Source organism: Lepidochelys olivacea (assembly GCF_965140295.1).
Source record: "Lepidochelys olivacea isolate rLepOli2 genome assembly, chromosome: 11".
In the NCBI taxonomy this organism is placed as follows: Eukaryota; Metazoa; Chordata; order Testudines; family Cheloniidae; genus Lepidochelys; species Lepidochelys olivacea.
This window is the reverse complement of record NC_140421.1, coordinates 79,059,785-79,085,111: the sequence shown is the minus strand read 5'-3', so window position 1 is coordinate 79,085,111 and position 25,327 is coordinate 79,059,785. Positions and strand designations below refer to the sequence as shown.

At 50.9% G+C, this 25,327-nt stretch overlaps 2 protein-coding genes across 3 annotated transcripts in view; both read right to left on the bottom strand.

Moving 5' to 3' along the window:
* KMO (kynurenine 3-monooxygenase) overlaps positions 1 to 221 on the bottom strand; it is a 46,012-nt gene extending 45,791 nt beyond the window's left edge. The window contains exon 1 of one of the 2 annotated variants that reach the window (XM_084644038.1): positions 54 to 221. In XM_084644038.1, coding sequence (XP_084500164.1) covers positions 54 to 194 — 141 coding nt within the window. In that variant the 5' untranslated portion in view covers positions 195 to 221. The remainder of the gene's footprint in view (positions 1 to 53) is intronic. The other variant, XM_084644036.1, reaches the window with a different exon arrangement.
* A 13,790-nt stretch (positions 222 to 14,011) lies between these two features.
* LOC311528697 (uncharacterized protein C21orf58) overlaps positions 14,012 to 25,327 on the bottom strand; it is a 35,210-nt gene continuing 23,894 nt past the window's right edge. Inside the window, exons 5-9 of the mRNA XM_084644039.1 lie at positions 24,395 to 24,509; positions 21,828 to 21,967; positions 15,799 to 16,037; positions 15,089 to 15,156; positions 14,012 to 14,197 (exon numbers count right to left, since the gene is read on the bottom strand). Coding sequence (XP_084500165.1) covers positions 15,111 to 15,156; positions 15,799 to 16,037; positions 21,828 to 21,967; positions 24,395 to 24,509 — 540 coding nt within the window. The 3' untranslated portion in view covers positions 14,012 to 14,197; positions 15,089 to 15,110. The remainder of the gene's footprint in view (positions 14,198 to 15,088; positions 15,157 to 15,798; positions 16,038 to 21,827; positions 21,968 to 24,394; positions 24,510 to 25,327) is intronic.

Below are 25,327 nucleotides of genomic sequence, written 5' to 3'. Positions count from 1 at the left end.
CCGCAGCCCTGGATCCAATCAAACCACAACACAGATAACAGTGAGTTTCTTACCAGACCACCTCCAACAATGGCTACTTTCCCCTTCTGAGTGTCAGTGGAGTTCATGACTGCAACAATCTCACTGCAGCATGGTTTTTGTGGTCTTCTGTCCCCTGAGAGAGGAGTGACGCTGCTCACACAGCCGGGCTGCATTTGCCAGTGAGCAAACAGAGGGGAGGGGAAGCAGGCAGTCTAGTCATGCTCTGATTCACCTTCCTTGGTTAATATTCAGGTTTTTCTCCAACCTCAAACTCATCATTGGATCAGCTCTGACCATATGACAAGGCCAGATCCAGGCAGAGGGCCCAGCTCGGCTCAGGTACCTGGGGGAGAGGGGCTGCTATTTACAGCGGGGGGTTGCAAACACAAAGGTATCTTTCAAATTTCCAAGAGTCCATTGCGTGACTGCTGTGCCGCATCTGTCACCCCCCCCCACCCCCCCCCCGGGTGAGGTGTCCTGTCCCGTCTAGCGGCACCGAGACCAGAGAGAGACGGAGACAGAGAGTTAAATGAGTCTGGCTCTACAGATTTAGCTAGCAGCCAGTGGGCTTTTAGCCCCTGCCCCAGCCTGGAGCCTCCTCCCACACTCCGAACCCCTCACCTCCCCCAGTCTGGAGCCCCCTCCTGCACCCCAACCCCTCATCCTCGGCCCCACCCCAGAGCCCGCACCCCCAGCCAGGGCCCTCACCCCCTCCCGCACTTCAACCCCCTGCTACAGCCTGGAGCCCTCTCCCACACTCTATACACCTTGCCCCTCCCCAGCCTGGAGCACCCTCCTGCACCCCAAACCCCTCATCCCCGGCCCCGCCCCAGAGCCCACACCCCATTCCTCCTCCCACACCCCAACCCTCTGCCCCAGCCCAGAGCCCCCTCCCACACTCCGAATCCCTGGGCCCCAGCCCGGAGCCTCCTCCTGTGTGTACAATATTTAGCATGCTTTGGGATACAATGAATTGCTGTACTGACAAAACAGGCAAAATTTAAAAAATGTGCTAATTTGTGGAACTTGCCACAATATGCTTTGGCTAATGACATATAGGAATTATATATGGAGCTTAAGTTGTATTTACCCACATCAGGTATGTCTGTTTTCTAGTCTGTCTGTACAGAAGTTTAAGGACATTGTGACGGGGTGCGACTCACCACTGCGGCGCCCCCTGCTGGGTGTCCGGGGGATCAGCTCTGCTAGCCAGTGCACCCTCTGCTGGTGGCATCTCGCCGCTGTCACTTCTGCTCCAGGGACCCACATCACTCCAGCACAGGGGCCTCCTCTTCATGACACAGCCCCTCCCGCACGCCACACTCTGTGCTCCCCCCTTCCGGGGGAATGGCAGTCCTCTGTCCAGCCACTTCCTCAGTGGCCAGTGCGTGGGGGACGGGGACCCAGGCCTGCCTACTACTCCAGGTCCCAGCCCAGGGACCCTGTAGGTGGCAGCCATGTGCTGCCTCCCTGTAGCGGGGCAGTTACCCCACTCCTGAAAAGGTAGGCTGATTGGGAAGGCAGCCACAGCTGGGGCCACGCCCAATTAGGAGACAGCTGGCCCTATAAAAGGGCTGTGAGCCAGGACCTGGGTCAGTCTCTCTCTCTCTCTCTCTCTGGAGAGAGATGGACCTAGCTGCCTGAAGGAGCAAAGGGTACCGTGGCCAAAGCAGTGCTGGGGACCTCCCAAGCTGCGGCCTGACAGGAACGCCTAGAGAGCTACTGGGCTGCAGAGAAAGGCAGCAGGTCCAAACCCCCCCCTTGCCAATGATGAGTGGCCATTACACTGCAGTCTGCCCCAGTGAACAGGGGCATGATGATGACTGGCAGTAACCAGTGAGGGGGGCTTATAGGGCTGGGGGTTCCCCTGGGACAGGAGACCCAGAGAGTGGGGATACTGCTGGGGCAGAACACCGGGGTAAGGGGCACTGGGAGGGACACGGGGTGCCTGAGGCAGGTGAGCCACATGGCCAGCAGAGGGGGCTCTGAGCTGGAATCGAGTTAATTCCCAGGGTAACCAGCAGGAGGCGCTGCATGGTGAGTCTCACTTCGCTACAGTCCCCTCCAACCTCTCAGTCTACTTCCCTGGGCCTCTTCCTGCAGCCCCAGCACCTTCTCTGCCCTTGTCTCAGGGCCTCAGCACACCAGCAGTCAGCCAACAGCTCGCTCCCCGGATCCTGCCCAGGGTGCTGGCTTTCTTCCTCCTGCCAGGCAGCCAGTCCTCCCTCCCTTGAGCTCCAGGGAGCAACAGAAGCTGCTCTGCCCTGCAGCCCTCCTGATATAGGTCAACCCCACCCTGACTGGCTGCTCCCTGCAGCCCCTCTCTGATTGGATGCCTCTTGTGCAGCCTCCCTAGGGCTCTATTAACCCCTTATGGGCCAGTGTGGGGCAGATGCCCCATCACAACCATGTCAGAATCAAGGCCCCTGTTACCATGATAGTACCTAGATTAGGATCAAATGACTGTTGAATTGCAGTCTAGTGCAGTGTTTCCCATCCGGTGTGCCACGGCACGCTGGTGTGCCGCCAGACATGTAGGGGGGTGCCGCAAAATTCTGGAAAAATCACTTGGGAGGTAAAAAGATTCTGATTTATTTTAAGTAGTGTCACAACCAAATCACATTTTGTGCCATTGCTCTGTGGATGTACCTGTGTGAGGCAGACGTTGCATCACGCTATGCTCTAAATGACCTTGCTCTTCGTCTGGTATCCCGTAGTAGCCCTGGTTTCTTATTGGCCCTTAAGGTGCAGTGGTGAATTTTCAATTGAAGACTCAAAAATGGACAAATATTTGAAGAAAAGAAATTCTGGCACCTCCACATTTACTTTTGCCGATGAAGCTGAACCTAGAAAGCCGATCAGCTCTTCAGTGGCTGGTGGGAGGTGCTTAGGGGAGAGGACTGAGGGTATGTCTACACTACGAAATTAGGTCGAATTTATAGAAGTCGGTTTTTTAGAAATCGGTTTTATATAGTCGAGTGTGTGTGTCCCCACAGAAAATGCTCTAAGTGCATTAACTCGGCGGAGCGCTTCCACAGTACCGAGGCTAGAGTCGACTTCCGGAGCGTTGCACTGTGGGTAGCTATCCCACAGTTCCCGCAGTCTCCGCTGCCCACTGGAATTCTGGGTTGAGATCCCAATGCCAGATGGGGTTAAAACATTGTCGCGGATGGTTCTGGGTACATATCGTCAGGCCCCCGTTCCCTCCCTCCCTCCATGAAAGCAGCAGCAGACAATCGTTTTGCGCCTTTTTTCTTGAGTTACCTGTGCAGATGCCATACCACGGCAAGCATGGAGCCCGCTCAGGTAACTGTCACCCTATGTCTCCTGGGTCCTGGCAGACGTACTGCATTGCTACACAGCAACAGCAACCCCTTGCTTTGTGGCATCAGACAGTACAATAGGACTGGTAGCCATCATCGTCGTGTCCGAGGTGCTCCTGGCCACACATGGGTGCAGGGACTACATTAGAAGTGACTTGACCAGGTCATTCTCTTTAGTCCTGCAGTCAGTCCTATTGAACCATCTTATGGTGAGCAGGCAGGCGATATGGATTGCTAGCAGTCCTATTGTACCATCTTCTGCCGGGCAGCCATGAGATGTGGATGGCTAGCAGTCCTATTGTACAATCTTCTGCCGAGCAGCCATGAGATGTGGATGGCATGCAGTCCTTCTGCACCGTCTGCTGCCAGCCAAAGATGTAAAAGATAGATGGAGTGTATCAAAACAAGAAATAGACCAGATTTGTTTTGTACTCATTTGCTTCCCCCCCACCCCGTCTAGGGGACTCATTCCTCGAGGTCACACTGCAGTCACTCACAGAGAAGGTGCAGCGAGGTAAATCTAGCCATGTATCAATCAGAGGCCAGACCAACCTGCTTGTTCCAATAAGAACAATAACTTAGGTGCACCATTTCTTATTGGAACCCTCCGTGAAGTCCTGCCTGAAATACTCCTTGATGTAAAGCCACCCCCTTTGTTGATTTTAATTCCCTGTAAACCAACCGTGTAAGCCATGTCGTCAGTCGCCCCTCCCTCCATCAGAGCAACGGCAGACAATCATTCCGCGCCTTTTTTCTGTGCGGACGCCATACCAAGGCAAGCATGGAGGCCGCTCAGCTCACTTTGGCAATTAGGAGCACATCAAACATCACACGCATTATCCAGCAGTATATGCAGCACCAGAACCTGGCAGAGCGATACCGGGTGAGGAGGCGACGTCAGCGCGGTCACGTGAGTGATCAGGACATGGACACAGATTTCTCTGAAAGCATGGGCCCTGCCAATGCATGCATCATGGTCCTAATGGGGCAGGTTTATGCTGTGGAACGCCGATTCTTGGCTCAGGAAACAAGCACAGACTGGTGGGACCGCATAGTGTTGCAGGTCTGGGACGATTCCCAGTGGCTGTGAAACTTTCGCATGCGTAAGGGCACTTTCATGGAACTTTGTGACTTGCTTTCCCCTGCCCTGAAGCGCATGAATACCAAGATGAGAGTAGCCCTCACAGTTGAGAAGTGAGTGGCGATAGCCCTGTGGAAGCTTGCAACGCCAGACAGCTACCGGTCAGTTGGGAATCAATTTGGAGTGGGCAAATCTACTATGGGGGCTGCTGTGATGCAAGTAGCCCACGCAATCAAAGATTTCCTCCTTCCTTAGAGGTTTTTAAGGTCAGGCTTGACAAAGCCCTGGCTGGGATGATTTAACTGGGAATTGGTCCTGCTTTGAGCAGGGGGTTGGACTAGATGACCTACTGGGGTCCCTTCCAACCCTGATATTCTATGATTCTATGATTCTATGATCTGCTGATATCAAGGGTAGTGACCCTGGGAAATATGCAGGTCATAGCAGATGGCTTTGCTGCAATGGCATTCCCTAACTCTGGTGGGGCCATAGACGGAACCCATATCCCTATCTTGGCACCGGAGCATCAAGCCGACGAGTACATAAACTGCAATAGTGCTGCAAGCTCTGGTGGATCACAAGGGACGTTTCACCAACATCAACGTGGGATGGCCGGGAAAGGTACATGACGCTCGCATCTTCAGGAACTCTGGTCTGTTTCAAAAGCTGCAGGAAGGGACTTTAATTCCCTTGTTTAATTGTTTGAATGCCAGCAAACATACACTGCAATGCTTTGTTCTACAATGATTCCCGAGTACGTGTTACTGGCCTGGAGTGGTAAAGTGTCCTACCATGGAGGACGCAATAAGGCTGCCCTCCCCAGAAACCTTTCGCAAAGGCTTTGGGAGTACATCCAGGAGAGCCGCGAATGCCAGGGCAAATTAATCCTTTCACATGCTTGCTTTTAAACCATGTATAGTATCTTAAAAGGTACACTCACTGGAGGTCCCTTCTCCGCCTGCCGGGTCCAGGAGGCAGCCTTGGGTGGGTTCGGGGGGTACTGGCTCCAGGTCCAGGGTGAGAAACAGTTCCTGGCTGTCGGGAACACCAGTTTCTCCGCTTGCTTGCTGTGACTTATCTACAACCTCATCATCATCTTCTTCTTCTTCGTCCCCAAAACCTGCTTCCGTGTTGCCTCCATCTCCATTGAAGGAGTCAAACAACACAGCTGGGGTAGTGGTGGCTGAACCCCCTAAAATGGCATGCAGCTCATCATAGAAGTGGCATGTTTGGGGCTCTGACCCGAAGCGGCCGTTCGCCTCTCTGGTTTTCTGGTAGGCTTGCCTCAGCTCCTTAAGTTTCACGCGGCACTGCTTCGGGTCCCTGTTATGGCCTCTGTCCTTCATGCCCTGGGAGATTTTGACAAAGGTTTTGGCATTTCGAAAACTGGAACGGAGTTCTGATAGCACGGATTCCTCTCCCCATACAGCGATCAGATCCTGTACCTCCCGTTCAGTCCATGCTGGAGCTCTTTTGCGATTCTGGGACTCCATCATGGTCACCTCTGCTGATGAGCTCAGCAGGGTCACCTGCAGCTTGCCACGCTGGCCAAACAGGAAATGAGATTCAAAAGTTCGCGGTTCTTTTCCTGTCTACCTGGCCAGTGCATCTGAGTTGAGAGTGCTGTCCAGAGCGGTCACAATGGAGCACTCTGGGATAGCTCCCGGAGGCCAATACCGTCGAATTGTGTCCACAGTACCCCAAATTCGACCCGGCAAGGCCGATTTAAGCGCTAATCCACTTGTCAGGGGTGGAGTAAGGAAATTGATTTTAAGAGCCCTTTAAGTCGAAATGAAGGGCTTCATCGTGTGGACGGGTGCAGGTTTACATCAATTTAGCGCTGCTAAATTCGACCTAAAGTCCTAGTGTAGACCAGGGCTGAGAGGAGCAAGTTAAAGGGGATGGGGGGGGCGCAATGGAGTGGGGTTGGGGCTCAGGGCAGAGCCAGGGTCAAGCACTCACTAGGAAAAGCAAAAGCCCAGGCCTATGACCCACCCATTCTGCACAAGCCCTACAATATGGTCCATGCGTCTCTAGACTTTCCGTTTTCATCTCCTCATCACATATCCTCCGCTTCTGTGTGATGTCAGAAGAGTGTCTCCAAACAACAGTAAACCAGAACTGCAAATGATGAAATGCCCTTTCGATAGTGTGTGAAGATATTTGGAATGCTGTGATTATCTGTGTAGGTGCAGTTCAGCTCTCTTCACTTGGAATTTGTGATGAACTGACCGTATCCCTGTTCTACCTTTTGAGAGTGCAGTTAGTAAAAATAATATTGCGCTTATGAATGATACTTCTTCAGGGGAAGCCGATGGTTCTCACCTGGGAACCATGTGTCAGGATACTAGGGCAGGGCAGGGTAAACCCCTTTAAGGCCCTGCCAAAATGCTGGCTGCAGCCTGCTCTCTGGCCAGGAGGCCAGGTGTAGAAATACAGGTACTCAGCAGGGAGCCCAGCTGCAAGCCGTAAGGAGGGCTGGCTCAGAGGAACATGCTGAGCTAAGTAGTGACAGCTGGGCTGAGGCAGGAGAGGGCATAAAAGCCCTGGGCAAACCTCAGTGGGGGGCTAACCTGGGAGGAGACAGGAGGGTGGTATCACTGTCTCCTCACCAAAGAAGGAAGCCTTAAAAGCCAGGAGACCCTGGGGAGGGTCTATGGGGCACTAGCTGTTGTGGGATCTGGGAACTGCATAAACACTGTAAATAAAGACACTTGGGTGATCCAGCAAAAGAAGTCATGGAAGATTCTTTATTATACCAGCCTAAACACAGGGCACAGGCTCAAGAGGGAGAAACCCCCAAGAGTTGTACTCCTCTATCAGGGAAAGGACCTCTTCCAAGAGCCAGAGCACTGTTTCCAGTGAGATGCACATGGAAGGGTGACAGGAACCCAGCCAATATAGCCCAGATGACCCGAGTGCAGGTGTGTCTCACAGCCACATCACCTTCACAATCTGTATAAAGGTTATGCAATATGTGTGTTGCATCTCTGGGTTTTCTGTTTTCAAACCGATTCTGTTACTTACATCCTTCTCGGTGGAGAATGTCTAGTCAGAACAGTATCTCCAAATAATGGTAAGTCAGACTTAAAAATGAGACCCTTTTTTTTAAAATTGTGCAATAAAAGATGTGGACTACATGTATGCAGAGCTTGACTTATGTTTGAAGATTACTGCATATGAATGCAGTGATTCAAACCATAGCTAAGATGAATGCTCGTCAATGGCTCTAGCAGGGGAGAGTAGCTATAAGACAACAGTTGGGGAACATTGGCCTCCAATATCCAGAGCACAGACTTCTGAATGATGCACTGAGAAGGATCACAGGAACATCACCTAAAAGGGCAGTTCATTCAATATAGTCCTAATAGCCCAAGGGCCAATATGTGCTGTGGGCAGATCACCCTAAGCGGTTGGATAGGTTCTATTGCTTTAGTCAAGGGAAAGTCTGGGCTCTCCGGTTGTCATCCTAAGAAGTCCTATGATGCTGCAGAATTAGATAGAACCAGCTAAGATAATCTGTGATGTGGTGCTCACGCTTCTTTTCATATCCGTGATGTGTAATCTCTGAACACCAAGGCAATGTCCATCTACACGTTTCTTTTCCACCTCCTTCTATAAACCATCAATAAGCATTGTGTCCATGTCACTAGTTATCTTTTGGAGACTGTCCTGTAGACAGAAATGTTTTGAGAAACACAAATCTAGAGTGACTTGTCAATACAGTGATAAAGTTGTTGAGTTATTTAGTCCTGGGAAGCTTACCACACTCTGTCACCATGTCAGGTATGGAGTCTAATTTGTGGAATATTTATTCTATTTGGTGAAATGAAGAAGACACTGGATGGCCATGTAGGCCAAATGTGCTGATTTGTGGCATTGTTTAAAACTATTAGTGATGCGTCTGCAGAAGAACTGGGGTCCAGAAATTCACAATCAACATAGGTGGCAGATACAGTAAAAGTTTTACTGTGGTTGTGCATGTTTTGAATAAACTAGAAACCTGCTTTGTTTCCCGTGGTAAACCCATGGTTGGCCCTACTCTGTCTATGTTTGCAGATAGACAGGAACAAAGTCCGTTCCGAATGCTTGTAGCGTTAGTTAGAAATTGTAGTGAAATCAGTGAAAAGATAGGGGGAGGGAAAGGTTACCCAAGCAATCTAAGGGGCATTATATCCGTTACTGAAAATCCCCTGGGTAGACGCCTCATGAACAAGGTGCCTCTGTGGAGATACGATTAGAGTACAGTTCATTTTTCATCTGGAATTACATTTTCAAAAATAGGTGCCAGAGTTTCCCACAAGCAGGCAGCTGCACACCTAAGCGACCCTTACTGCAGACCTAAAATGCATTGGAAAATGTGGCCCTGCCTATGAAGTCTTTTTCTTCCCAAATGATGTAGGTCCTTCTAACTGTGCCAAATTTAGCTTCCCAAATATTGAAGGCAGTTCAGGGTAAGATGGACTAAACACCCCATTTGCAGATTGCCTCCCACTGTAGCTTCCCTCCTTGTAGCAGGGTGCTGGTGCAAAAGCACCTAATTAGCCCTGGCCCAGTCAGCTCCAATCAGGGGAAACAGATCGGGGCTGATGGAAAAGGCCTGATGCCAGACTGAGGATTGGCAACGCCTGCTGGCCTGACAAGCCAGGGGCTATAAAGGCTGGGAGGGAGGCAGGGGCCAGCCAGGGAGGGAACTGGAGGTCTCCTAGCTGAAGGCTGACCCTGCCTGTAAAGGAGGTGACTAATCCTGTAAAGCTTGTATATCGATGGACACTGGTGGTGGGACAACCTTAAGTAAATAACGACATGGGTGTTGCACAACCCTGAAGCCTCTCGGAGCCTTATTGGGGGCAGCAAGTGGGTCCCAGGAAGAGGGGCAGGTCGTGGACCCTGTTACACGTGGGGGCTTGTCTGGGATCCTTTGCCAGAGACACCGTTTGGCGACCCGGAGATGGAGGGAACTCTGCAGTGGCTCACAGAGCAACATGGGGAGATGCAGAAGACGCTGCAGGCCTTTCAGCATCCCACCGGCTGGAGCAGCAAGCTTTACTGGCTTGGCAGGCCGAGCAACAATGGGCTTGGCAGGACTTTATCAAAGAACAGGCCGTGGTGCACCAGCAGCTCCTGCAGAAACTGGTGCGTCCTGCGGGGGGAGATGGCACCTGGCCCCTGGGCCTCAGCCTCTGTAAGATGGCCTTGGCGAACGACCCAGACGCCTTTCTGGGTACCTTTGAGCAGGTGGCCCTGGGCGAGGGATAGGACAGGATAACCTTGGCCCTGCAGCTAGCCCCATATCTTGCTGGGGAGCCGCAAGCAGCGTATATGGCCCTGATGGATGCCCAGTCTAGACTATGGCATGGTGAAGGCAGCCATCTTGGACCGCCTGGGGCTTTTGTCGGAAAAATACCGGCAAAAGTTTCGGGCAGCCCGGTGGGCAGGGGGTGTGCGGCCCTGGGCCTTCGCCCAGAAATTGACAGACTGGGCGATGCGGTGGTTGAGGCCCGATGCCCAAACCGTGGGGCAGATCAAGGATCACCTGATCCATGAACAGTTTGTGCAGTGCCTCCCAGATAGCATGCGGGTCTGGGTGCAGCGACATCAGCCTGCCACCATAGAAGCCGCCGTCAAAAGGACGGAGGAATATGCAGAGGCAGACCTCCCCTCAAGGGAGCATTGGACCCTGTGAGACGCAGAGGGAGGCAAGAAACCCTGTGAGCACCCTGCTGGGAAGCCGGTAGACAAGCGACGGGAGGAGCACAAGGGAACCCCTGGCCGCCCAGGGCAGCTTGTGTGCTGGTGCAGTGGACAGCCGGGGCACAAGAGCTGTGACTGCCCTGTGATGGACTGTGGGGCCGCTGAATTCTGTGGTTGGACCAAGGTTTAGGGGGGCGGAGAAAGAGGTGTGGAATAGCCACCATCCCCATGCGGGTGGGGGGAGAGCCCCAGAGGGGTCTAGTGGATACAGCCTCAGCCCGCTCCCTCATACAGCGGGGCTTGGTGAAGCTGCATTGGCTTATCCCTGGAGAAAGGATGCTGGTGGAATGCATCCACGGGGATGGGAAGTATTGTTCCGCGGCCCAGGTACCCCCGGAGGTGCAGGGAAGGTTTGCCTGGAAGCGGGTGGGGGTAATGGATCCTGGGGTTGGATTGGAACCCTGCCCCAAAAGGGAAAGAAGGCACAGGGAGGAGACTAACAGAGAAAGCAAGAGAGAAGGACCTGGAGGGAGGGGGCCAGGCCCCTGGGGGGTGGACCCTGAGAAAAGGGAGTCTCCACAACCTCAAGGGGGAAAGGATAAGAACCCTAGACAACACTGCCAGGATACAGACCCTAAGGAAGTGACTGATGAAGGAACAGAAGTCTCAGGACGGGACCACTGAGGGGAGGGAATCCCCATGATAGAGGAAGAGCAGCTGAAGAAAGTTCAGAGGGTAGGAACCCAAAAGGAGGAGGCTCAAGATCCAATAGGCAGAGGCCCTGAACCAGAGACACAGGGCAGCCTCTGGCCAGTTGGTGCCGATCTATCTCCCACACCAGGGAAGGAAAGAGAACATCCGGGGCGACCTGCCCAAGGTTGTGACTGGTGTGACAACCTCTGGGTGGAGGTGGACTTGTGGGGTGGCCCACCCCCTACCCAATGCACCTTTTGTGGGTGGGACATGCCAAAACCCCACAGGGTTAAGCCCAGGGACCACCCAGCTGGGCAGGGAGGCCATCCCTGGAGTAAAACCCCAGGCCGAGAAAAGCGGGGCCGAGTAAGATCAGGCCCAGTATCTGCTTAATGGGGGAGATATGTAGCAGGGTGCTGGTGCAAAAGCACCTAATTAGCCCTGGCCCAGTCAGCTCCAATCAGGGGAAACAGATCGGGGCTGATGGAAAAGGCCTGATGCCAGACTGAGGATTGGCAACGCCTGCTGACCTGAGAAGCCAAGGGCTATAAAGGCTGGGAGGGACGCAGGGGGCAGCCAGGGGGGGAACTAGAGGCCTCTTAGCTGAAGGCCAACGCTGCCTGTAAAGGAGATGACTAAACCTGTCAAGCTTGTAAATAGATGGACACTGGTGGAGGGACAACCTTAAGTAAATAAAGACACAGGTGTTTCACAACCCTGAAACCTCGCTGAGCCTTACTGGGGAGAGTGAGCAGGCCCCAGGAAGAGGTGGGGATTGTGAACCCTGTTACACTCCTCTTTGTAACAGCTCTGGAAGGATTTGAATTTCACAGATTACCTTCCTGGAGGACTTTGTCATCTCACTTAGTCATAAATTGTAGATACTTGTCTCAAGTCAAAAACAGTTCTGTAGGTACCTTGCTGTGATGTTCCATTTTTATTTCATTGTAACACTAGTAGAATGTGTCAACTCCAGTGTTGGAAAGCTGAATCAGTTAACCTCAGACCAGTCTCCTTCACAGGCATCAGATGGCTCCAGCATAAAAACAGGACAAAGCAATTTATTATCTACAGTTCAGAAATGCCCACCCTTATGGATACTCCTGGCCTAGGTCAAAGAAGCTCTCTGAAACCATCTTGGGCAAATTACAGAAAAACCAGAAGAAAAGGAACTGGAACAGCTGCAAAAAAGTGTGAAAAGCTACTTCCCATGGAAAAAAATATTTGAAAAATGAGGAAAGGAAGAATAAATAAAAGGAAGGATCCATTATTCTGCGCTGGACATAATTCAGAGCACAGAAGATAGTGAAGAAGAGAGAACTCAACCAAAACCTCAAAGTGAGTCTCTTCAAATGTCCCTGAGAAGACAATGGAAAGAGAGAGAGAGACAGGATGAACTCAAAATTGCAGGTTGCCATATGAGAATTGATGGACAAGGACAAAACCTTGACAATTCTCAAAATACAACTGAAGAAGATGAAATTCCTGCAGGTTCCAGGAGAATCCTCTTGAACTCTCAGAAAAGAATTTACCAGAATTGACCTTGACTGTATGGGTAAAAGTTTGTGGAATAATGAAACAAGTGGGGGAGAAATGCCTGGTCGACTTAAGCAACTTTCGTAATATTATCCAAGAAAAAACACTGGGTAACACCAGGTAGAACGAATCGCTGTATGTAGCCCTCCTGGGGAAGAAGGTTAGAACTTCAAGGAAGTGCCTTTGAGCAGGAGGCTGCAGCAAACCTGTCGTTTAGAAGAGAAATGGAAGGATCTGAGACCTGTTGGTGGACACAGCTATGCTGAGGAAAAAGGGAATTCTGGAGGCCTGAAATAAGATGCGTATTGCAAGGCTAATAAATGCCTGTTACTGAATGCTACACAGTTCTGTGCATTTATATTAAAGAACAAGAAATACAGCTTCTTTTGTGACTCCTGATCCACATCTGCACTCTCCTTCCCCCACCAGGCATGGCCACTGTCGGTATTCTAGTCCCTGAATCACCTAGGAAAGGAGGGGCTTGTTTATACAGACTTAGCCGTGGCAAGCTGGGCTGTAAATCTACCATGCAGTAGCCTGCTGTGTGGTAACTGGCTGTCTGGACCTTGCTACTGAGCACGAAAAATTCCGCATTGGACAGAAACCCTGTTGGTGGCCCAGACTCACTCTGCACTTCAGGCCTATGGGATTGGGGGGTGGGGGAGAAAGGGCTTTTTGTGAGTTTGGTTTTGATTTTTGAACAGTTGTGGCTGTGTTGTAGCTGGTTAGGGGGCTGGAACGACTGACAGGACACAGGTTAAATGGATGAACTCGGGGACACTGGTGAGGTGGCTGAAGGCAATGATACTGCTATGGGTTGGGTTCTACCTCCGTGAAACTGGGGAGGGGTGTAGCCTTTGCCCTTCATTTAAGCTAGTCGTAAGAAGCCATTGAGCGACTGCATGGAACCAGGGAGCTGGAACAACAGGGGTCTGCAGTCAGAACAGAGGCACATGGGAGGCCACTCAGGAATCTGAAGTAAGTGGGCAGAGGTACTTTTCCTGGGTACTGTTCCGGTAGATCTGGGGGGAAGAGTGAGAGAAAAGCAGGAGAAACACCACGAAAGGAGACAGAGAAAGCAGCGAGGAAGCACCAGACCCAGCCACCGAGACACTGGTAGCATGACCCTGAGGAAAAGTGAAGGGCGTGTCTACGCTGCGATTGGCAGCACGTGTAGCCATGGCTTGAGTAACAATAGCTGTGAAGCTATGGCAGCCCGGCCAGCTGCATGGGCTAGCCCTGCCCGACCATGACCCTGGGTGCACACCTGAGTGGCTGCCACCTCCTGTCTGCTGTGGTTTCATTGCTATTGTTATTCACGCCAGCAACATCAAAGCAAGTTTGGTTGCCTACACCTGCTGCGATTACACCTCCTGACTGCAGAAGAGACGAGCCCTAAGAGCTTTTGGGTCAAGGGCTGACTAATAGAAGCTTAGAATTGTGAGCAAAGAAACTGTCTCCTGTTGTTTGCGTCCTCTTGTGTTCTAGGAATTTAGGACTTTATTCACATTCTTCGTGAATAACCAGGATTGCATCAAAGAAATAGCTGACTCTATCATCCATTGCTCTTCCTAATGGAACCGCCTCAGGGCCCCAAAGGTTTGGTTAACTGCCCAGAGCCAGAAGAGGTAACAATGTTTTTTTTTTTTTTTTTTTGCATTTCCACAGTTTATTACATCATTCTGCCATCTCTCCCTTGGTTATCAGCTCCACTAATGTCACGTGACTATTTATACAGCAGATTCCTGTCAGCCAGAATCTGTTAGGAGCTCTCTAAAACTCATCTCCAGTGATGCTATGCTCCACGTGCATGGGTGACGCAGACAGTCCATGTCCACTCACCAGCCACCTGCAACAGAAAGAAATGGCTGTAAAGTGTATGATGCTAGCCCCTAGCATATGCTTAGTGTAACTATAAAATGATGGTGCCAAGGGCATGGGGCACAGGACCCTTGGCTAGAGAGGGAACTTTAGAGACAAAGGGGAAAATCCTTTTCAAAGGGTGTGGCCCAAATCTTCCCAGGCTGGATGCACAGAGGCAGGTGAACACTAGCAACTCACATGGACTTCACTGAGACTTACAGATGCCCCGCGGTGTTTCACTCTCAGAGACTAGTTCTTCTACCCTGCAGCACGCTGTCCAGCAACAGGGTTAGGAGTGTTCAACATGCCGTGATCTGTTTCGCTAACCCTCTCCTGGGCTGTGGTCCCAAGCTCAGATCCCACCGTGAGCAGTGTGGGATGAATGAAATGCAAACCGACCCCGTCCATCCCTGCCCTCACTACATTCCAAGGGGCAGCCTCTGCCTCTGGTACTTTGTTTACAAAGCATTTCCAAGCTGTAACGTCAGAGAAATGGCGCTGAAACAAATGCAAGTTTCAAATGAAAGCAACAACAGTGCCATGCGACAAACCCCTCAGCTACTGGGCCAAATTCTCTCAGTGTAGTTGCCCATTGCCATGACATGATGATCCACCTGTGTCTTCAGATTCCTCCTCACGGCATGCTCAGACCGTGACACTCCCAAGGAACTGGCTGGCTAATAATGGCCAGGTTGAAAGGTCACTGAGGACTGTGCAAAAACAGTCTCCCCAGGGGAGATTTGGTCACAACCAAAAAGCCAGCCCCAGCAGACTGTACTGCAATTGGCAATATCCCAGTCAAGAGAAGCTGTGGGAGAGCAGGGAACACACAGGGCAGAGGTGCACGGGGGAAGAAAGAGCTGAGCTGATTGGTTACCTTTGCTACAGGCTTGAGGAGTCTACAAACCCGGGGGCAGGCTGCGGAGGAGTCCATCAGTTACTACACTTAGAAAAAGAAAAAACCAGTTAGAAACATGGGTATATACCAAGAGCTCAGCTTTATTCCAGGAATAAATTCTTCTTCTTCCTGGTCAATAACTATTTGCCGTAGTGTATAGTCTTGTTCATAAACCTTTGACTGTTTCTCTGGTGTTTTAGGGACATCACGCCTGAGGGCACTATTAACCCGAGTTAGATTACAGTGGACGCTTTCATTCAGCTGGGCATTCTTGGGTTATAAAGGGCTCTGCTGAGTTCTCATGGAGGCCCAGGAGCCCAAGAACAACATTCCTGCTACTTGTTCCAAAAAGCAGTTGGGATCTTCCAGCTGGCGTTTCCACAGGGATAGTATACCAATCACCCTTTCCAGTGTCGGGGTTGTAGCTCTTGTGTGACACTCCCATTTGAGCAGCAGTCAGTGAGGGTTAGTTCCTATCGCAGAGTCTCTCCCATTGCCACAGTACTCTTGCTGTCACTTAAACTCAGTTTGCAAAGCAGTTTGCAAACTGTGCTGTAGTCAGAAACCAACGGTAAGTCAGACCTCAGGGCGTCTGCTGCTCTGGCCTCCTGTGAGCCCGCTTAGCCACCCCAAGGTGGCAGGAGGAAAGGGACTACAACAGCTCCTGGCGAGGCAGCTTGTTTACTTACGTGTGCATTGCAGGGAAGGTGCTAGTTGGGCCAGTCATGTGATGCACAGTGGATGGGAATCCTCCAGTCTGTCCCATGAGGCTGGATGACATCATGGGGGGCCACATGGAGTAGCCAACCGGGGGCGGCTGAGAAGGAATGGCCTGCACTCCTGGGGAAGGGTAATGGTGGTGATGATGCACCGCTGATGGCCTTGGTTTTTCTGCTTTCACAACAACTGGAGCAGCAAACTGGGGATCCTCAATTTAAAGGAAAATGGGTAATTTGTTAAATTTGTATCCATATGGCAGATGAGCACAATGGTCTGTTCCTCACCAACGCAGTGCCAGCTTGGAGCACTCTTGAAAAGAGCAGTCCCTTGTCCTGGGCCCAAGGCCCAGCTACACGGACTACAGTGCAACAACAACTGCATGGGTGGCTGGGTCCCATCGAGACAGCCGGGGTCTATCGACCCTGCAATTAGGCTCCACCTAACGAAGTGAGGAAAGAGCATCTTCGCGAGCAGGCTGGTTAACCTAGTGAGGAGGGCTTTAAACTAGGTTCACCGGGGAAAGGAGACCAAAGCCCTGAGGTAAGTGGGGAAGTGGGATACCGGGAAGAAGCACGAGCAGGAGCATGTGAGAGGGGAGGGCTCCTGCCTCATACGGAGAAAGCGGGACAATCAGCGAGTTATCTCAAGTGCCTATACACAAATGCAAGAAGCCTGGGAAACAAGCAGGGAGAAGTGGAAGTCCTGGCACAGTCAAGGAATTAGGATGTGATTGGAATAACAGAGACTTGGTGGGATAACTCACATGACTGGAGTACTGTCATGGATGGATATAAACTGTTCAGGAAGGACAGGTGGGCAGAAAAGGTGGGGGACTTGCACTGTATGTAAGGGAGCAGTATGACTGCTCAGAGCTCCGGTATGAAACTGCAAAAAAACCTGAGAGTCTCTGGATTAAGTTTAGAAGTGTGAGCACCACGGGCAATGCCATGGTGGGAGTCTGCTATAGACCACCGGACCAGGGGGATGAGGTGGACAAGGCTTTCTTCCGGCAACTCGCAGAAGCTACTAGGTCGCACGCCCTGGTTCTCATGGGAGACTTCAATCACCCTGATATCTGCTGGGAGAGCAATACAGCGGTGCACAGACAATCCAGGAAGTTTTTGGAAAATGTAGGGGACAATTTCCTGGTGCAAGTGCTGGAGGAACCAACTAGGGGCAGAGCTCTTCTTGACCTGCTGCTCACAAACTGGGAAGAATTAGTAGGGGAAGCAAAAGTGGATGGGAACCTGGGAGGCAGTGACCATGAGATGGTCAAGTTCAGGATCCTGACACAAGGAAGAAAGGAAAGCAGCAGAATACGGACCCTGGACTTCAGAAAAGCAGACTTTGACTCCCTCAGGGAACTGATGGGCAAGATCCCCTGGGAGAATAACATGAAGGGGAAAGAAGTCCAGGAGAGCTGGCTGTATTTTAAAGAATCCTTATTGAGGTTACAGGGGCAAACCATCCCGATGTGTAGAAAGAATAGTAAATATGGCAGGCGGCCAGCTTGGCTTAACAGTGAAATCCTTGCTGATCTTAAACACAAAAAAGAAGCTTACAAGAAGTGGAAGATTGGATAAATGACCAGGGATAAGGATAAAAATATTGCTCGGGCATGCAGGAGTGAAATCAGGAAGGCCAAATCCCACCTGGAGTTGCAGCTAGCAAGAGATATTAAGAGTAACAAGAAGGGTTTCTTCAGGTATGTTGGCAATAAGAAGAAAGCCAAGGAAAGTGTGGGCCCCTTACTGAATGAGGGAGGCAACCTAGTGACACAGGATGTGGAAAAAGCTAATGTACTCAATGCTTTTTTTGCCTCTGTCTTCACGAACAAGGTCAGCTCCCAGACTACCGCACTGGGCAGCACAGCATGGGGAGGAGGTGACCAACCCTCTGTGGAGAAAGAAGTGGTTTGGGACTATTTAGAAAAGCTGGACAAGCACAAGGCCATGGGGCCGGATGCACTGCATCCGAGAGTGCTAAAGGAGTTGGCAGATGTGATTGCAGAGCCATTGTCCATTATCTTTGAAAACTCATGGCGATCCGGAGAAGTCCTGGACGACTGCAAAAAGGCTAATGTAGTGCCCATCTTTAAAAAAGGGAAGAAGGAGGATCCTGGGAACTACAGGCCAGTCAGCCTCACCTCAGTCCCTGGAAAAATCATGGAGCAGGTCCTCAAGAAATCAATTCTGAAGCACTTAGACAAGAGGAAAGTGATCAGGAACAGTCAGCATGGATTCACCAAGGGCAAGTCATGCCTGACTGATCTAATTGCCTTCTATGATGAGATAACTGGTTCTGTGGATGAAGGGAAAGCAGTGGATGTGGTGTTCCTTGACTTTAGCAAAGCTTTTGACACTGTCTCCCACAGTATTCTTGCCAGCAAGTTAAAGAAGTATGAGCTGGATGAATGCACTATAAGATGGGTAGAAAATTGGCTAGATTATCGGGCTCAACAGGTAGTGATCAATGGCTCCATGTCTAGTTGGCAGCCAGTATCTAGCTGAGTGCCTCAAAGGTCGGTCCTGGGGCCGGTTTTGTTCAATATCTTCATTAATGATCTGGAAGATGGCGTGGATTGCACCCTCAGCAAGTTTGCAGACGACACTAAACTGGGAGGAGTGGTAGATATGCTGGAGGGTAGGGACAGGATACAGAGGGACCTAGACAAATTGGAGGATTGGGCCAAAAGAAATCTGATGAGGTTCAACAAGGACAAGTGCAGAGTCTTGCACTTAGGACGGAAGAATCCCATGCACTGCTACAGACTAGGGACTGAATGGCTAGGCAGCAGTTCTGCGGAAAAGGACCTAGGGGTTACAGTGGACGAGAAGCTGGATATGAGTCAGCAGTGTGCCCTTGTAGCCAAGAAGGCCAATGGCATTTTGGGATGTATAAGTAGCAGCATTGCCAGCAGATCGAGGGACGTGATCGTTCCCCTCTATTCGACATTGGTGAGGCCTCATCTGGAGTACTGTGTCCAGTTTTGGGCCCCACACTACAAGAAGGATGTGGAAAAATTGGAGAGAGTCAAATTGGAATTGACAGGCAATTGGAGGGCAACAAAAATGATTAGGGGACTGGAACACATGAGTTATGAGGAGAGGCTGAGGAAACTGGGATTGTTTAGTCTGCAGAAGAGAAGAACGAGGCGGGATTTGATAGCTGCTTTCAAGTACCTGAAAGGTGGTTCCAAAGAGGATGGATCTAGACTATTCTCAGTGGTAGCGGATGACAGGACAAGAAGTAATGGTCTCAAGTTGCAGTGGGGGAGGTTTAGATTGGATATTAGGAAAAACTTTTTCACTAGGAGGGTGGTGAAACACTGGAATGTGTAACCTAGGGAGGTGGTAGAATCTCCTTCCTTAGAAGTTTTAAGGTCAGGCTTGACAAAGCCCTGGCTGGGATGATTTAATTGGGGATCGATCCTGCTTTGAGCAGGGGGCTGGACTAGATGACCTCCTGAGGTCCCTTCCAACCCTGATATTCTATGATTAGACAACAGCGGCTGGCCCATGTCAGCTGACCTGGGTTAAGGAGCTCAGGCTACGGGGCTTTTTAACTGCACTGTAGACATTCGGGGTCAGGCTGGTGTCTGGGATCTACCCCCTTGTGGGGGTTCCAGAGCTTGTGCTCCAGCCTGCACTTGAACATGTAAACCCAATTCAACATCCCCACGAGCCCATGTCAGTGGCCACGGGCCAGCCACGGGTGTCTAACTGCAGTGCAGACCTACTCACACTCCGGCTCCACTCACACTTCCCCACCTCGGGAACGGCCGGGGCAAAGCAACTGGCCTTGCCATGGGACGTAAAGAACGAGAGGGCAGCTCTGCTTGTTCCTTGGCTCTTAGGTGCAGGCTTGTGAACCTTTACTCATCTCATTTCCCTTAGCCTGCAATTAGGCTGTTTGCTCTCCCCTCCTGCAGTGTCAGGCACCGCATTAAACAAGGCTCTGCCTTTCCGTTCAACGTGGACGAGACTATTCACCTGGGACGTTAAAGCCACCAAAACTGGAGTGAGGAGAGTACAAAGCAGGGCAGAAAGTGTGTCTGCGAGGCAGGCCGGGGATCCCTCTGGCGGGGCTGGGACGCTCGTCGTGCACTACTCTCCCTTTAAGACAGTGCTGCAGTGTCCTATGAGCACCCTGATTCTCCTCATGTGTGTCCCTATGAGCACAGGTGTTCCCGCCCTCCCCGGCCCCGCTCACACTGCCCACGGCTCGGGGGTGCGGTGCAAATGCCACTCCATCACAAACCTGGCTGAGAGCAGGCACAGCGGAGAAGATTCATGCTTCCCTTTGTGCAATACTCTGCCAGTTGGCAGTGGCTGCTGCAGAGTTTGTCCTGAAACAGGAGCCGACAGCTGCTCTTAAACACTGGAGTATGTCTGGTGTAGAGAAGTGGCCTGAACCGGTGCAGCAAATGCCAGCTCCGCCCACCACAGCCAAAGATGATCAGGTAGAGAAGGGTGTTGTGTTTCCTACCAGAGCCCTGGGAACGCTAGGGGGTTGGGTTGTGTAAGCCAGCTGTCGGAGCTGGAAATAGCACCCAGCGCAGGTTTTACGAGCCGGGTGACTGTTACAAGCTCAGATGTGTGGTGGGGATAGTCTTAACACAAGGGGGGCCCGAGAGCATCACACCTGAGTGAGGCCAGGAGCCAGACTACTTTCTGGTCTGTGCGCACAGAGAAAAGAAAAGGCCCTGGCATGCATGCAGGTGTGAAATGGGGAGGGAACCCCAGGGCATCTCAGCACAGCGTGAGGCATCCAGGGGAACTCCCAAATTAACTGCCCTTCCTGCTTAGATTGGAAACCCCTCCGGGCAGGGGCTGGGTAACATTTTCAAACACACCTCAGTGATTTAGGTTCCTGTGTAACATTTCAATCTTAGGTGCATTTTAGGCAAAAGGATTTAGGTACCTAACTTCACCACTGAGTTCAATGGGAGTTAGGTGTCTAGATACCTTTAATAATCTGGGCCTTAGGCACTTAGAGCCAGATTTGTAAAGGGATTTAGGTGCCTAAAGATGCAGAGAGGCACCTAGGGGGATTTTCAGATGAGCCTAGGAGCCTAACTCCCATTGACTTTCAATGAGACTGAGGCTCCTAAGTCACTTAGGACCAGAGTTTAAGGGTATAAAGGCACCTGACTCCTGTTGATTTCAGTGCGAGTTAGACAAATCTTTACAAATCTGGCCCTTAGGTGCTGTTGGAAATTCTTCTGTCTCTACACGTGTGGGTGTGCCCAGCTCTGAGTACGCAGGGCCCTGATCCTGACTGGGGTCTCTGGGCCCCACCATCACATCCATTCCAGCCCATCGCAAAGCACCAAGCCAGACTTTACCAATTACGGGTTCCATCAAAATAAAAGCTTTCAGGAAATGGAAGGCCCATAAAAATATACCCATGAATGTAAATGCAAGTGTGTCTGCCCCAGCCTACGGCAGAATCCCAGGTTCCCAGTCACTATGTGGGCATCTGGGAAGTGGGCTCTTCCCTGGATGACTGAATGTTTTCTTATGTGAAACATGCAGTTCAGCTACGCTCTTAGGGCTGGAGTGTGCCCAGCCCGCGGGAGTGCAGCAGCAGCCTGCACGTTACCAAACACAGCCTGGCCCCAGGCCTGTACGAGGCCAGCGCTGGGCAGAGAGCAGGTGAGGTTGTGGCAGAGCAGAGCTGGCCTGCTGTGGACAGGGGGGCATACCCTGTACGCCCTATCCAGAGGTCGCATAGCAGCTGAACCCCTCCATCACCCTAGGCAGAGTCAGGAGACGTGTGGGGGTTCAGCTCCAGAAGACGCCATCCAGCCTGAGCTCATCCCATAGACCAGCCAGTGTGTGCAGTGCCCTAGGACACGCATCCATGGGCAATGGGTTCTGAAGCCACATTCTGGCCCAAATATTCAGAACGCGCTCCCCAGGCCCTGCCCCGGCATGTGGAGATCAGCCCCCCCTCTCCTGCCCCAGCGTCTCTTTGTAGGGGTGAATGTTGTTACCTGCTGGGTGTGCTGCAGCGAGGGAGGCCCGGTCCCACTGGGCTGTGAGAATGCCATCGGTGGCAGAGCTTTCAGCATCATGTTCTGCATAATGATCTGGTGCATCTGAGCGTTCTGCATCAACATCATCTCCACCATGTCTGGGAACGGACAAATTCCAAGGGGAAAGGGACAGCATTGCCAGTGAGAGACAGAGGGCAAAGGGCATCTCAGTGGGTCAGATTCTTAGCAGAGCGCCCAGACAGCTCTGACTTAGGGAACGCAGCTGAAAGGAGATCTTGAAAGGGCCTTTCACACTTGGAGGAGGAGAATGTTAATAGACACCACTATCTCCTTGGCCAGTGACTGCCATTTATGGCCGATACCTAGGGCTGGATGAGAGTGTTCAGGCTCTTAGCCCAGCTTAGCTTTTCCCTGTCTCTGCAAAGAAGCCCTCACTACGCGTTTGTGACCCAAACTAAGGCAAGCCTCACTGGTTTGGGCTTGTCCAGACTCTCAAATGGAGATGGATTCAGAAGGGGCAGACCCTAGCTGACCAAAACCCTGCACATGCAGGTCCAAAGAGGCTCATCACAAGTCTTTGCGTAGGAACCAGTTTGTACGGCTTTACAGGCCAGAAAATCCCACAAGGTTCCCGTTCAAACACCTGGTTTGCCTATGGCTGAAACATGTCACCGACCCACATTCACAGTTCAGTGTCACTGGATTCCTGCCCATTTGAACCATGAGAGCATTCCCAACACGCAGGGTAACTGTGGGAGGTACAAGACTGATGCAGCCATGGGGACTGGGACAGTGTGCTCTGTTCTTTGTTTTTCCAGCTGAATTAGAGAGGTCAGTCTGAGAAACTCCCGGACAACAGCTTCTGCTGGGCTGGGCTGGGCTAGCCCCGCTGGCCACAGAGCACAACCACAGCCAACCAGGGCACAGGAGGATACTACATGCTTTCCACTGAGTGACCTATCCAAGGAAACCAGCCTCATGCCGCCAGCTGAAGCCTGCCCAGTTCTGGGGGAAGCCAGGTGGAGAAAATGTTTCACAAAAAGCTCCTTGTGGGCCGTTTGCAGGAACGAACGAGAGCCCAGCCGGCGTGGCTGGGTCCCAGACGCTGCTCAAACGTGAGCCGACGTTGTGGGGAATTCTGCTGGTTGAGGCAAACCATTCCTTGTGCTCCAGTGAGAGCCCACACAAACTGAAAGTGAAAGACGGTCTGCACCTCCTCCTCCCTGGAGCCCAAACCACTGCGCGACGCACAGCTGCAGTGCAGGCCTGTGTCTGGGACCTTCGTTTGCTGCCATGAAAATGATTGAGAGGCCTCAAAGATCACACAGGGAAAGCTGCTGAGGGACAAACTGTTAATCAGCTAGGGCTTCTATAATCAGAAAACATGACCAGAAATTTTAGGGAAAAAACTTCTTTTAAATGTTTGTTTAACATTTGTTCCCCAGCTTGAAGAGACATTAAACTGTCACCCTGAAATTTCTTTCCATGTGGCTTTAAAAATGCATCTAGAGTGCATATATCCACCTTGAGCCGATCACCCTGGTATCTTGGCACCAGAACCAATTCAACCACAACACAAAAACAATTAAAGTAACCAGGTTTTTCATTTAACTGGACACATTGAGCCAAATTCGTCCCTGGTGTAAATGCATCATCTTCAGGGAATAGAGGGACAAGATGGGTGAGGGAATAGCTTTGATTGGACCAACTGAGCCCCACAGAGCTCTGTTGGTCCAATCAAAGCTATTCCCTCACCCATCTTGTCTCTCTAATATCCTGGGACCGATATGGCTACAGGAACACTGCATTCAACTTCAGGGTGGTCAGACATAAATGTGGTCCATTTTGTTTTAGAAAATAAATTGATTCAAATAAACCAGAGACCTTATTAAATCCCCAAGCAATGGACTGTGGAGTTGCTCTCGGATTTTTTCATTTCCCTGCAGTACCAGGAAACCCCATTCAAAAATCTGAGTTGGGGAAAGAAGCCCAGATATTAGCTCCATGTGCTATTCCTGGACCTTGCTCACTTCTGTTTAGAAACACAAAACAAATTTGTTTATGTGCACGCAGGGTAGCACATTCAGCTGCCCCCTCTTGTTTCCAACGACAGACCATTCCTACACATTTTAAAATAAACGCTTATATTGTACTAAGGAGAATGGACAGTGGGTACAAAAACCCCATTTGCTCATTTTGGCATTATGAGTTGTTTGTAAAGTTTTAGCTGCAAACGTCCTTGTTAATATTTAACCAGTATCTTCCCTTGTGCTGTTCTACTTCCCCCAAACCCTCTCCACTGCTTAACCTGGTTTTTGCCTCTCTGTCTGTTGCAAGATAAAGTGCCCAGCAGCACTAAAGTTATTCTAAGTTCCCATGTCAGAGGGCCCAGATATTTGATTGGCAAGATCAGTAATTGCATTGACAGCCTGGTTGTGCTAGGTCACAAGGTAACTTGAGTGCTGTCTCATGTCACCACAGTGATACTTTCACTGCTCCGAGATCAGAGGGAGCTCAGGAAAGCAGGAGAATGACCCCCGCATGTTGGGGTGGCTGACGCTTACCTTCCTTAATGCTTCCAGAGCGGGGGGCTGGGAGGGGCTGTGGAGGTGGGATCTGTGTGATGAGAGGTGGCTGCTGAGGTAACTGTTGGATGATGGTTGCAGGTTGCTGAGGCATCTAGGAACAAGAGGAAAACAAGAGGAGTCAGGGTTGCCGTCTGCCTGCAATCCTGGGCTCTCTGGGCTACTGCGTTTCATTTTCTGATGCCCTGCATGCTTCACAGCTGAGCCACACATGATACCCGCAGATGTTCAGCTCAAAGATAAGGGTGTGACCCCATGCCCCATATTCGTCGCAGAGATATGCTTATGATAAGAATATGACACAACTAAGATACGTTTTATGCAAGATGGGTCAAGTGAAGTTGTAATCATGACTTTGTGAGTCACGACTGAGAATACCAAATTCAGGACAAACAGCTGAGAAATAGAGCAGACACCCCCCGCCCCCCTCCCCGCCCAAACTGGTGGTTATTCTCCCATAAGATATACCATACCAGCAACAAAACTAAATTCCTGTTTCACCACATTGGCTAACAAGAAGTCAGAACAGCGGTTTCCTTAGGCATTCCAGTCCTTGTATCACCACCAAAAACACTAGACTTTAAGATGAGCAGTTTTTTACAACCAATTTCATCAAATGAAAGGTTCTTCTGATCCCAAAGGATCAACTCAGATATATACAACTCAGATCTTACCCGATAATCATGCCATTGCCAATCCTTTAGTATCTAATATCTAAAGGTTTATTTATGGGCAGGTTGGGTACTGTACTTGTCTCTTATAACTAAGTGTGGTAGGATGACTGCCCTACACAGGTAGATGGAGGGTTAAAGCAGCCCCCAGGGAGGCTGTGCAAAACCCAACCAATGGGAGGAGGACTTGTAGAGAGCCAATCAGGAGAAGGTTTGTTGGAGCAGCCAATCGGAGCCAGGG